This window comes from Cuculus canorus, chromosome 5, assembly GCF_017976375.1.
Source record: "Cuculus canorus isolate bCucCan1 chromosome 5, bCucCan1.pri, whole genome shotgun sequence".
Taxonomy (NCBI): domain Eukaryota; kingdom Metazoa; phylum Chordata; class Aves; order Cuculiformes; family Cuculidae; genus Cuculus; species Cuculus canorus.
Window position 1 is genome coordinate 4,296,322 of NC_071405.1, and position 13,902 is coordinate 4,310,223.

Below are 13,902 nucleotides of genomic sequence, written 5' to 3' on the forward strand. Positions count from 1 at the left end.
AGGCTGAAAAAACCCAACTCTCGGAGCCTGTCTTTGTATGGGTGATGCCCCAGCCCTCAGATCATCTTTGCGGCCTCCTCTGGACTCGCTCTAAAAGCTCCATGTCCTTCCTGTGCTGAGGACTCCAGGCACTTCATCCAGGTCCACGTTTACCGGCTCCTTCCACCCCTCTGCTCTGCAGAGCTGTTCTGGGTCACGCGCCACAGCCAGAGCCACACTGACTCAGCCCACCTGAGCAGTGACCAGTGATCCATACCCAGGACTAATGCAACCAGACACCCACAAGGCACCAGACCTGCAGTTCTTCAGATGAAAAGAAAGGGAACAACTTACTACAGGGGTATTTACAGAGCAAGATTACCGATAGGGCCAAGTTTACTTCAAGTAGGGAAAGACTGAACTTCTTCGCTGCTCTGTTGAGAGCAGTTTGATTATTTCCCTTGCGTACAATGTTCCTTCCTATCCAGTGTAAGCTGACTCTTGAACACTGTTTAGGGCTGACAGCTGGACCACCGCCCAACACGGTCTGAAGCTTCAACAAGGAATCATTCTCTGGTTTTTATTTTTCTTAAAAGTGAACTTCACCCCAAATATTCCCTTTGTGCCCAAGAAGGCCAGTGGCATCCTGGTCTGTATCAGAAACAGTGTGGCCAGCAGGACCAGGGAAGGGATTGTGCCCCTGTACTCGGCACTGGTGATGCTGCACCTCAAATCCTGGGTTCAGTTTTGGGCCTTTCACTACAAGAAAGGCGTTGAGGGGCTGGAGCGCATCCAGAGAAGGGAATGGAGCTGGGGAAGGGGCTGGACAACAAGAGTTATGAGAGGGCTGAGGGACCTGGGATTGTCCAGCCTGGAGAAAGGAGGCTGAGGGGAGACCTCATCACACAACTTCATGAAAGGAGGCCATGGCGAGGTGGGTGCTGCTCTCTTCTTCCAAGTGACAGGTGATAGGATGAGAGGAAATGTCCTCAAGTTGCACCAGGGCAGGTTCAGATTAGAAAAATTTCTTCACAGAAAGGGTTCTGTGAAGAACCTGCCCAGGGAGGTGGTGGGAGTCCCCATCCCTGGAGAGATTAAAAACACTGATGGACAAGATGCTCATGGATCTGGTTTAGTAGTGGACAGGTACGGTTGGACTCAATAATCTCAAAAGTCTTTACCAACTAAACAAGTCTATGATTCCTTAGTCCTAGGAACTGCAATTTGGGTTTGCCCAGATGGAATTCTACTGCTGGACTCCCAAAGAGAAAAGAAGAATGAAGATGTGGCTATCCGATGTCACTTACCTTCCCGCTGCCAGGTTGCCAGCCAAGCCTGCATATTGATTTAGCATTTATCACATCATTACACTTCTGCAGCAGTGGCCAGCTTGTCACGCAGGTCTGAAAATACAATGTTAAAAAATGAGTTTTCTAGCTCATTGAAAATCTACTTTATCGTACAAATTGTTAAAGGGAAAAGTGCAGGGGAAAAAAAATAAAAGGAAAAAATATATTCTTTTTTTGGAACTGAAATAATCCCTTTCATCCAAACACAATAATAAATGCTGCCTCAAAAGCAAAAAAACTGTATCTTGCCAATATAGATCTGAAGCTATTTTAATGACAATACAACTGCTTGTAACAGAAATAAGATCACAGAACAAGTGTTTTCAATCAAGCGCAGAACAAATGAGCTCACATATTTTTAGGTTTCAGAGAAGTCTGGCCAAATGCATTTGTCAAATGCAGATGAAGTGCAGCAAGGCAACGTGCATCAGCCTGAACCTCTCCATAGCAGTACAGAGAATAAATAGCTATATCCTCAAATTATAGCACAAACACACACATCGCACTGCCACAGCCCCAGGCTGTTAGTCTAATTGCCCCAAAAGTTGCCACTGTCAGAGTGGAACATAATATTTTATATTAGAAGCATGCTTTTACCTGATCTGCAATTTTCCACACTCTGACAGAGCCATCACAGCTCGCTGATGCCTATGGAAGAGAATTTTGTAAACAAATTAATAATTAAAGGCACAGAGAATTTAATACTACAAAACTGAAAGAATCCCTGTAACCAATGCTATAATATACGGGCAGTTTTATAAAGAAAGCCTCCTGGTTTAAATAATTTTAAGACTTAAAACCTCCTAATATTGTTACCTTGATAATTGTACTCCACTCCAAGCTATTGTAATTTCAAACCCTCACACTTCAAGTCAGTTACTTATTCACAACAATTAAATTTCTTTAGCAAGACATCTCCCCTCTAAAATCAGATCAGCATTAGATTCCAGAAGAACATGTATTGTGTCCTGTTCTGGAACCCCCAAAATAAGAAGGATATGGAACTGTGGGAATGGGTCCAGAGGAGGCCATAGAGATGATCCAAGGGCTGGAGCACCTCTGCTATGAGGACAGGCTGAGAGTTGGGGTTGTTCAGCCTGAAGAAGAGAAGGCTCTGAGGAGACCTTATCGAGACCTTCCAGTATTGAAAGGGGCTCCAGGAAAGCTCGGGAGGGACTTTTTCCAAGGGCCTGGAGTGACAGGATGAGGAGGAATAGCTTTAAATTGGAAGGGGGGAGATTTAGATTAGACAAAAGGAGGAAATTCTTCACTTTCAGGGTGGGGAGGCCCTGGCCCAGGTTGCCCAGAGCAGTGGTGGCTGCCCCATCCCTGGAGGGGTTCAAGGTCAGGTTGGATGGGGCTTGGAGCGACCTGATCCAGTGGGAGGTGTCCCTGCCCACGGCAGGGGGTGGAACTGGATGGGCTTTAGGATCCCTTCCACCTCAAATCATTCTATAATTCTATGATTCTAACATCAACAACAGTAAAGCAAAGACTGAGTTCTCCTTGAGGGGAACAAGTTGTGACACACTCCGTTATCAGGAAGGTCAGGTGCAATGAAGCAGTCTCATGTGTCCAGGCACTGGTTTCTTTGTAAAAACATTCGAAGTAATTTTCTTTCCAGGAAAGAGGAATTTCAAAGCAGAAAGTACACATAAAAGTTTTCTTACCAGGTAAACATCCCTGGGGTCAAAAGACAGGCTTAAAACAGGAGCATCGTGCCCTCGGAACGTTTTCTGCTTGCTGCTATCAGTCACCTCCACAACTTTGACCATGAAGTCACTGTAGATCACAACAGCAAAGACATAAAAGCATTAACTTTGATACGAACAATGACAAACTCTGTGATTATGGCAATAAAAACTGGGAAATGTTTTGGGGAAGTTACAGCTCTCAACGCAGTATGTTTCAAGGGAAAATGAGACTCTTGAAGCTTACGACAATAGGAGCAAGGCCAGACTATTTCTATCAGAAATAATTTTTGTTCCAAAGTTCAGAAAATAAAGTTGCTTCTTGAAGAAGGTTTTATGTACACTCGGACCGTATGTATACCTGTTTAATATAATATTCCATACACCCTAATAGGGGGGACTGGTTTTAAGTTGAAAGAGGAGATTTTTAGATCAGGTATTAGGAAGAAATGTTTTCCTCTAAGAAGAGGTTTTCAGTAGAGTCAAAGAATTATGGAATGATTCGGTTGGAATGGAGATTAAAGCCCATCCAGTTCCAACTATGCTGGCCATGGACAGGGACACCTCCCACTGGATCAGGTTGCTCCAAGCCCCATCCAACCTGGCCTTGAACACCTCCAGGGATGGGACAGTCAGCACTTCTCTGGACAACCTGTTCCAGGGCCTCTCCACCCTCACAGGAAAACATTTCTCCCTAAAATCTCATCTCAATATCCCCTCTTTCAGCTGAAAACCATTCCTCCTCATCCTATCCCTGCACTCCCTGATCAAGAGCCCCTCCCAGCTTTCCTGGAGCCCCTTTCAGTACTGGAAGCTGCTCTAAGGTCTCCCTGGAGACTTCTCCAGGCTGAACAACCCCAAGTCTCTCAGCCTGTCCTCTGAACAGAAGTGCTCCAGCCCTCGGACCATCTTCATGGCCTCCTCTGCCCTTGCTCCAACAGAGCCAAGTCCTTCCCATGCTGAGAACTCCACAACGCAAGGCATAAAAAAAAAGATAATAAAGGCATAGGGTTATTTGTTTATTTAAGAAGCCACACAACTGTTTTGCAAATAGTTCTTGTGAAGTGTGGCAGCCAGTTGGATGATGAACTTGCACAAAACTGAAGTTCGCTGACTTCATGTAAAAGTTCGGGAAATCTGAGACAACTAAAAGCAATCCTTCATAGCTGCACTCCTTCATTTCATGACTGTCTTCCTCTCCTTTGACATGTTACAGAAGGGCAGTACATAACACTGAAAGGCTGGCTTCATAGTCTTATGATCTCCTTTTTCTAACACGAGCGCCTTGGCCAGCCTGCAGAACCCCTGGGTTTTTGCAAAAGTCTTAGGAATAGGAAAGAGCTCGCTGTCTGCCTAATCTCTCTAATCAAAGTCAGATCCTGGGGCAGAGCTGTTCCCTCAGAAACAAGCGCTGGCAAAGGGCCCGAACTCATGATCTCTGTCAGACTTAGAGATTAGAGCAGTCCCTGCCCACAGCTGCCCAGCCTCCAGGTTTTGGTGGAGCTGGTGTGTCTGCTCCACAGCTGCCAGAGTGGTTGGTCCATCTTATTCATCCAAATTCCTTTCTGGTTCAATTTCCACTTAGAGGAGGCAGGGAGCAGATGCAATGTTCTGCTGCCTCTACTGTGGAGGGCAAATTCCAGGAGGAAGGCAAGCAGACCGTCTGAGTGGCCTACAGCAGCCCAGAGCTCACCAAATCATAGAATGGGTTGGAAGGGATCTTTAAGCCCACCCAGTTCCACCGCCCACCATGGGCAGGGACACCTCACACTGGATCAGGTTGCTCCAAGCCCCATCCAACCTGGTCTTGAACACCTCCAGGGATGGGGCAACCACGACTCGTCTGGGCAACCTGGGCCAGGGCCTCCCCACCCTCACAGGAAAACACTTCTTCCTAAGATCTCATCTCAATATCCCCTCTTTCAGTTGAAAACTGTTCCCCTTCGTCCTATCCCTGCAATCCCTGATCAAGAGCCCCTTCCCAGCTTTCCTGGAGCCCCTTTCAGTACTGGAAGCTGCTCTAAGGTCTCCTTTGAGCCTTCTCTTCTCCAGGCTGAACAACGCCAACTCTCTCAGCCTGTCCTTGGGTGGGAGGTGCTCCAGCCCTTGGATCATGTTTGTGGCCCTCCTCAAAAAGCCAATTAAGAATCACCTGAACCTTGAATAAGTATATAAAAATTGCCTGCTTGCTATTTTGCGATCTCTGCCAAAGGACTAGCGTACAATATGTAAAAGCAAACATGCTGCCCTAAGAAATTAAGTGAACTATGCATTTAATTCCCTCAAGGCAAATCTTTCATCTGTTATCATTTGGCAGAATGGTGACAATACTTATGCCAGAGAACAATGACTCAAAGCTCTTGCGCACATCAGAATCCATCTAACCTCTGCCTGCGTACACACGTCCGCAGCACCGTGATCCTGAGCAGTCAGGACATTATCCTTAGCACAAAGTCACAAAATCATTGACGCTGCAATGAGATCCATATGAGCAAAGACTTATGCTTAAATACACCATAAGAGTGAAAGCTGAAAACACTCATGTCTTCCAAAGGAAAGGAATTATTTCACAACACCAGAATACCATTTAAAATTATTTGGTGGATTAAGCATCTCTCAGAGCATCGTTTTCTGAAGCTCTTTTCATTCCTTTCTTCCTCTCCACCCCTGGAAGGCATTTCGTCAAACTTTAAAACTGTCAGAGGTACATGGGTTAATGATCTCATTGCTAAAAATCAGCAGGAGAGGGTGTTGCCAGGTTTTGAATGACAGCAATGTTTCTCATCATAGATTACCTCGATCCAGCAGCAATCTTGGTACCGTCATTATTAAAGATGACGTGGTTTGCGTTCGTGGTGAAACGAGTAAGGATGCCATCTGGAGCTCCTTCGGGAAATGTGTGTATCTGAACAGTATTGTTCGATACCGCTGTGATCAGTCTTCCATTCTGAAAACAAAATCCATCATAAAATGTGTCAGTTAAGGCACATTTATGCCAAATGAGTCAAAAAAATGACTCTGATCATCTCGATATTTGGGCAGGTTAACTTTAGTGGTTCCAAGAGAGGTCTGACAGTAAGAGTCGCTGGGGAAATACTCTTTAACTTCTATTTCTTCACAAAAAACACAGACAAGGGCAGTGGCTTTTCATATTTTTTCACCTTAACCAAACTAGTAAAAACTAGAAAAAACTATTCTCCTACTTTCAGTCCTGTAAAAACGCACTGCCAGGTTTAATATAAGGGTGGTGATGCCCTGGCCCAGAGCAGTGGTGGCTGCCCCATCCCTAGAGATGTTCAAGGCCAGGTTGGATGGGGCTTGGAGCAACCTGATCCAGTGGGAGGTGTCCCTGCCCATGGCAGGGGGTTGGAACTGGATGGACTTTAAGGTCCCTTCCAACCTGAAACATTCTATGACTCCATGATTCTATGAATATCAAAAAACATAAAATTAATCATGCTAACTACATGGTAACTTACTGCATCGAGACCTTCCTTACCCGTGTCGTTACTAAAATAATGAATACTCAAACACGCTAATGAATGTCAAAGAGAACTGTCTGATCATCTTCAGGTGGATGGAAAAATCTACTCATTTTACACAGGCAAGAAAGCTGTCAGAATAGGAAGCATCTTCCTTCCTGGTAGGTTTCATACACTGCGGTATCAGGAGAGGGCACCCTCAGACCAAACTGCTCAGTTAGATGCCACCAAGGAAAGAGGAGAAGTTCATGAACTACAGCTGAGTTCTCTTCAGAAAACAGAAGGCAGATGTTCATTAAAAACGTATCCAGATTAGAAGTGCAAAATAAAAGAAATCATCTTATACTTGGAAAAGTAATATCTCTTTTTTAACTGGCAATACTACTCCTCAGTTGTACCCAGCAGTAAGTTTTAGAGATAGATAAATAAAGAAATGGGTTTTGTTTGGGTTTAGGGGGAAGGGATGTTGCTTTTTTTTTTCCTACATTGCTTAAAGTTATAGTAAAAATCCTGAAAATAAACAAAGCAGCAGCCAGCACGGAATACCCTGACTAAATCAGAGATGAGATTTACTACTTAGGTTACACTGACATCTCGGATCAGCTCCTCATGGCATTTTCATTAAAAAAGAATAACTTTTGAAATCAGATTTCCTAAAGTTAAGTCTCAAAAAGCATTCTTAATCTCACTGTTGAGAATAAAAAAAATCCCTCAGAACTTTAAAAGCACTTTACAATCAACTGAAGAGCAGAGGATTTTTCCTACTGGTGTCAAAAATTAAAACGAGGATTCTCCCTCCTCTATGCATTATGTTTTAGCAATTTCTAGCTCTGCCAACGATTTGCTGAAAGAAGTGATTCAAGCCACCTCACTTGGTTTGTGAAAAGGTAATGGGATGAAAATCAACAGCAAAATACCCTAAAAAAATCAGTGTTGAAAATAGATTATACAGGCTTTGAGGAATAGGTACACAAGGAATGTTAAAAGGGATATAACAGAGATGTTTCACTTAAGGCAGTAGCTCTGAATAAGCTTTCAAATGATTACTTTTAAAATATAATACATATCTGTCAATTCTCATTTATTTCCCCTCTCATGCTTCTCTCCAAAATCACAGAATCATAGAATAGTTAGGATTGGAGGGGACCTTAACGATCATCTAGTTCCAACCCCCAAAATCACAAGTAGTTGAAAAAATCATTATAAAATTTTCCTTTCTCACCGCAAAGCCAACTACACAATATCTGAAGAATTGGTGTAGCCTTCTGAAATGCCTCTCTTCTTCTAGGACTGCCACAAAGACAACATTTCAGACCTTCTGTTACTAATGTAATGTAACAGTGTATGTAATTGCACATAAAGGAAATACCGTGAGGATTCTCAAGCTAAACATGCATAGTAGAAAGAATTATTTTATAGTCTACAAATCCATATAAGGCAATAAGGGAAGTGGTGGAGTTACCACCCTTGGAGGTATTTAAAAGACAGGTGGATGAGGTGCTCAGGGATCTGGTTTAGTAGTGGACAGGTACGGTTGGACCTGATGATATCAAAGGTTTCTTCCAACCAAGCGAGGCTGGAGAACATGATTGCAAGCAACCCTGTGGAGGACTTGGGGTGCTGCTGGATGAGAAGCTCAACATGAGCCAGCAATGAGCGCTCGCAGACCAGAAACCAATCGTGTCCTGGGCTGCATCAAAAGAAGTGTGTCCAGCAGGGAGATGGAGGGGATTCTGCCCCTCTATTCCACTCTTGTGAGAACACACCTGGAGAACTGTGTCCAGTTCTGGAATCCCCAAAATAAGAAGGATATGGAACTGTTGGAACAGGTCCAGAGGAGGTCACAGAGATGATCCGATGGCTGGAGCACCTCCCACACAAGAACAGGCTGAGAGAGTTGGGGTGGTGCAGCCTGGAGAAGACTGCGAGGAGACCTTAGAGCAGCTTTGGGCACTGAAAAGGGCTCCAGGAAAGCTGGGGAGGGGCTTTCTACAAGGGCCTGGAGTGACAGGACAAGGGGGAATGGCTTTAAATTGGAAGGGGGGAGATTTAGATCAGACATCAGGAAGAAATTCTCCACAATGAGGGTGGGGAGGCCCTGGTCCAGGTTGCCCAGAGCAGTGGCGGCTGCCCCATCCCTGGAGGGGTTCCAGGCCAGGTTGGATGGGGCTTGGAGCAGCCTGATCCAATGGGAGGTGTCCCTGCCCATGGCAGGGGGTTGGAACTGGATGGGCTTTGATGTCCCTTCCAACTCAAACCATTCTATGATTCTCTGAACTTACTTGCCTTGTTATTTACAAATAATAACTCCTGTAAGACAGAGTAAAAGGAACTGCCTCGACATTAAAAGAAACAGAGCAAGTTATGCTTTAGATGCCAGTCAGTCACACTACAGAACTGCCTGTAATCAGCATTCTCGCTAATCATTACAACTTTTGCAAGCAAGAATCCTGTTCTGACTTTGGAGACAGTGGCTCAGAGGCAACTTAGGGCTGAACAACAATTTTGAGAGCCAACTATCAACCAATTATTAAAACGTATGACCAAAGTGTTATCAGACGCTGACTTTGTTAACGTAATTTTTGATTAATATAGATTATAATTCCTTGGAACAAGCCCACATAAAAGAACTTCTCTGCTCTTTTTCCTAATACTTCATGATCACATCTTATGCTGGAAAACTTTGCAGCTCACATTGTGAGAAAACACTGAAACAGCCTAAAAAGTTCACTGCACAATTAGCTTAAATTGCTAGGTTTGTTTCTCGGAAAGGAGATCAAAGTCAGAAATGAGTATGACTGTATGTGAAGGAAGAGGAGGGAAAAAGAAAGTATTACAGAAGTTTAGTACGAGGAATAATTCCTCTACAGTCTTGTTAAACCAATTGTCAGAAGTGTTCTTGGTTTATATAAAATACTTAATCCAGTTAAAATATTCAACAAGTCTATAGCCACATTTAATCAATTAAATGTCTGTGTATTTCAGAAAATCATGTTTTCAATACCGTTTTAATATTTTCTCTTACACACAAAGGTAGGATATATTCCTATGCTCAAATTTAAATAACTGCTGCTCCTCAAACTGCATTCAATTTATTTTTTCTATACACTAATTTTAAGACAGAGATCTATGTATTTAATATATATCAAACCAAAATGTGCTACGCACCACGTTATCCTTGCCTTTTCCTGCATATTATCCTTGAACATGCTTAATGTTACCCACAGGAGCAGCATACATGAGCTTGAAAACCCACCATCTGCGCAGTCACGTTGTCTATCGGCACCAGCATGACCCAACTTACAGGATTTCCATTCACTACCCTACCTTCAGAGCGAATGAATAGGCCTTTTCTCCCACAGTAATGGACTTGGGATCATCATCATCCAGGTTTTCCCAAATCCTAACATCTCCATCACTGCCACAGGTTACGATGCAGCTGTGGAAAGGCAGAGGATTTGTTAACAGTCGGGAACGGAGAGGAAGCCCACTGTGATTTCCAATCCCAGAATGAAAACCGTACTAAAGTGTTGGGTTCTTTTTTAATTGAAACACAATAAATCCTATGTGATACAGTGAATACTTGCATTTATTTTACCAAAGTAACATATTAGCATCATAGCATCACAGAATGGTTTGGGTTGAAAGGGACATTAAAGCCCATCCAGTTCCAACCCCTGCCATGAGCAGGGACACCTCCCACTGGATCAGGTTGCTCCAAGCCCCATCCAGCCTGGCCTTGAACACCTCCAGGGAGGGGACAGCTAACACTTCTCTGGGCAACCCATGCCAGGGCCTCACCACCCTCACTGGAAAACATTTCTTCCTCAGATCTCATTTCAATCTCCCCTCTTTCAGTTTAAAACCATCCCCCCTCATGCTATACCTGCACTCCCTGATCAAGAGCCCCTTCCCAGCTTTCTTGGAGCCGCTTTCCGTACTGGAAGCTGCTCTAAGGTCTCCTTGGAGCCTTCTTTTCTCCAGGCTGAACAACCCCAACTCTCTCAGCCTGTCCTTGTACAGGAGGTGCTCCAGCCCTCAGATCATCTTCATGGTCTCCTCTTAACTTGCTCCAACAGATCCATGTCTTCCCTGTGCTGAGGACTCCAGAGGAGGGAAAATCACATCTGGTAGCATAACACAGCACCTCGAGTCTCTGACAACTAGCTACCTCTGGCATTCATCTGAACTCACCCTTAGATATCACCGCCAATCCATTTTTTCCAGGACTTTAGAGCAAATCTGTCAAAGGGCTTAATTAGCACTAATTTCTCCAAGAACTGGGCATTTAATTGCTCCTTAAGCCTTTGAAAAACTACCTTACAGCTGATTACGAAGTTGAGGGCAAAACTAAAGAGTATTAATGCATGCTTGACTGAAGTTTAACAAGCTTAACACGTTCCAGTCCTAGAGAATCCTTAAAACAAAGTTAATACAGAATTCAGGTTTGTTGGAGTTAACTGTCACAGTTTTAAAGCAGTAAACAATAACCTGAAGTCACAGAGCAAACAAGCAGAAGCTTGCGTGGGATTTTTAATCAAAAACAATGTGGATCTATAATCAAGCCTCGTATGATGGCAACGAGGGTGATGAAAGGGCTGGAGAACAAGGGTTATGAGAGGTGTCTGAGGGACGTGGGGTTGTTCAGCCTGGAGAAAAGGGGGCTGAGGGGAGACCTCATCACTCTCTACGACTGCCTGAAAGGAGAGCGTAGCGAGGTGGGTGAAGGTGTCTTCTCCCAACTAACTCATGACAGGACAAGAGAAAATGGCTTCAAGTTGCACCAGAGCAGAGTCAGATTTGACATCAGGAAAATTTTTTTCCCCAAAAGGGTTCTCAGGCCCTGGCAGAGGCTGCCCAGGGAGGTGGTGGAGGCACCATGCCTGGAAGGATTTAAAAGATGGGTTAATGAGGTGCTGAGGGATCTGGTTTAGTAGTGGACAGGTACGGTTGGACTTGTTCTCAAAGGTTTTGTCCCACCAAATCATTCTCTGATTCGTTTTTTTCTAGAGTTGTTTGCAGTCCCAAACAATTCTAATGAAACAGCAAAACGTTACAAAGCCAGCGGTGAAGTTGTGATGTTGATCTTCACCCTGTCAGGGCTGTACTTTGACAGATACTCAACAATGTAGATATTGAATTCATTGATGCCGGGGAGCCCAGAAGCAGCAAAGCAAGGTATCTGGCAGAGATTTCTGTATCCTTTTTTAAAGACTCGCATTGTAATGGGCTTTTTGTGGTTTTGAGGGATTATCAGACTAACTGTTAAGAGTAGTTTTTGTACCAGGGCTAATGGACTAAAGAAAAGAATAAGAGAATACAGACTTAAACTATATTCAATGTCAGACTTACCTACAAGTTCATTTTGGGAGGGCTTGATTTCTGGTTTACTATTTATCCTTAATCAATAAAAGGTAATGGCAAATACTTAGTTTACATTTATGCATTCAAGAACTGGCACAAGAAAGCAAGAAGAGACAGCAAACCCAATACTGGGTTTCTTCAACTCTATTTTTAAGTCCTCATGTATATGTGCCTGGAGGTGTTCAAGGCCAGGTTAGATGGGGCTTGGAGCAACCTGATCCAGTGGGAGTTGTCCCTGCCCATGACTGGGGTTGGAACTGGATGGGCTTTGAGGTCCCTTCCAACCCAAACCATTCCATGATTCATATCTATATGCATATATTTCAGCTCTAAATCAATTATTTCAAAACTTGGGGCATCAAAATGTATCCCAGAGCCATGCAGGCAAAACCAAAGCATCTCCCAGCCCAAGCCAGGCTACAAATCCACCCCAGCACCTCATGGAGTAGGGGGAGCAGGGCAGGAGCATCCCACCCCAGACTGCCTTGGGGGCAGGGATGTAGGATGTGGTCCATACCTTCCAGTGTCATCAAAGCAGACCTCGGTGTGGCCCTCAGCGTGGCCGTAGCGCATCGGCTTCTGTGCAGAAGGCATCTTGGCTCCCACCTGTTCACTTACAGAGAAGAAAAGGCAGAGAAATTAAATGCATTTAGGAGGAAAGAGCTTTGGGCTGCAGAGTGAGAGCAGAGGTGCTGGGACATCGCATAAAGGGGTGCTGGGATGGGGCGACTGTCCCGAGCTGAGTTGGGCCAAGCCGAGCCAAGAAGAGCCGAGTATGACCGAAGCCACATCAGGCTGAGCCAAGCCCAGCCAAGGCTGAGCCAAACCAAGCCAAAGCTGGGCTGAAGCCCAGTCGAGCGCATACAAAGGTGGCCGAATCGGGCCAAGTAGAGCCAAGCCTGGCCACGTCCAGACAAAGCCAGGCTGAACCAAGCTGAGCTGAGCATGGCTGAAGTTGAGTTGGGCCGGGCCAAACTAAGCCAATAAGAGCTGAGTCGGACCAAAGCTGGGCCGAGCTGGGCTGAAGCCAGACTGAACCAATCTGAGTGCAGCCGAACTGGGCCGAACCGAGCCAAGAAGAGCCAAGTTCAGCTGAACCAAACTGAGTGCAGCCAAACTGAGCTGAAAAGACTCAAGTTCAGCCAAACCACGTGCAGCTGAAATGAGCGGAACTGAGCCGAGAAGACCCGAGTTCAGCCGAACCAAGCTGAATTCAGCCGAACCAAGCTGAGTAGACACGAGTTTGGCTGAAGCTGGGCCGAACCAAGTAGAATGCAGCTAAACTGAGCCAAACCAAGCAGAGAAGAGACAAGTTCAGCCAAACCGAGCTGAGAAGACCTGAGTTCGGCAGAAGCTTGGCTGAACCAAGCCAAGTACAGCCGAACTGAGCCCAACTCAGCCAAACTGAGCCAAGAATCATAGAATCATAGAATCATAGAATCATAGAATCAATCATAGAATCATAGAATAGTTTGGGATGGAAGGGACCTCAAAGCCCACCCAGTCCCACCCCCTGCCACGGGCAGGGACACCTCCCACTGGATCAGGCTGCCCAAGGCCCCATCCAACCTGGCCTGGAACCCCTCCAGGGATGGGGCAGCCACCACTGCTCTGGGCAACCTGGGCCAGAGCCTCACCAAGAGGAGCCGAGTCTGGCTGGAGGTAGGCTGAGCCAAGCCGAGTCCTGCCGAACCGAGCCGACCACAGATGAGGAGAGCCGAACAGAGCAGAGTCCAGCCGAGGCGGACCGAGCAGACCCGAGCGCGGCCGAAGCCGGACCGAAGAGACCCGAGCGCGGCCGAAGCCGGACCGAACCGAGCCGAAGAGACCCGAGCGCGGCCGAACCGAACCGAAGAGACCCGAGCGCGGCCGAAGCCGGACCGAACCGAACCGAAGAGACCCGAGCGCGGCCGAAACCGGACCGAACCGAGCCGAACATACCCGAGGGCAGCCGAAGGGCCGTCTCCGCTCCCGGCTGCTTCCCGCGCTGGCGGCGGGGCGGGCCTGGCGCCGTCATGGAGGGCGGGGAGGAAGAGG

General features: G+C 45.8%; 1 protein-coding gene across 4 annotated transcripts in view; it reads right to left on the bottom strand.

Annotated features, from left to right (window-relative positions):
* WDHD1 (WD repeat and HMG-box DNA binding protein 1) overlaps positions 1-13,901 on the bottom strand; it is a 41,374-nt gene extending 27,473 nt beyond the window's left edge. For 3 of the 4 annotated variants that reach the window (XM_054066818.1, XM_054066816.1, XM_054066814.1), the window contains exons 1-7: positions 13,807-13,901; positions 12,383-12,478; positions 9,829-9,940; positions 5,815-5,966; positions 2,999-3,110; positions 1,926-1,976; positions 1,287-1,382 (exon numbers count right to left, since the gene is read on the bottom strand). In XM_054066818.1, coding sequence (XP_053922793.1) covers positions 1,287-1,382; positions 1,926-1,976; positions 2,999-3,110; positions 5,815-5,966; positions 9,829-9,940; positions 12,383-12,459 — 600 coding nt within the window. In that variant the 5' untranslated portion in view covers positions 12,460-12,478; positions 13,807-13,901. The remainder of the gene's footprint in view (positions 1-1,286; positions 1,383-1,925; positions 1,977-2,998; positions 3,111-5,814; positions 5,967-9,828; positions 9,941-12,382; positions 12,479-13,806) is intronic. The other variant, XM_054066817.1, reaches the window with a different exon arrangement.
* Between the last annotated feature and the right edge of the window lies 1 nt (position 13,902).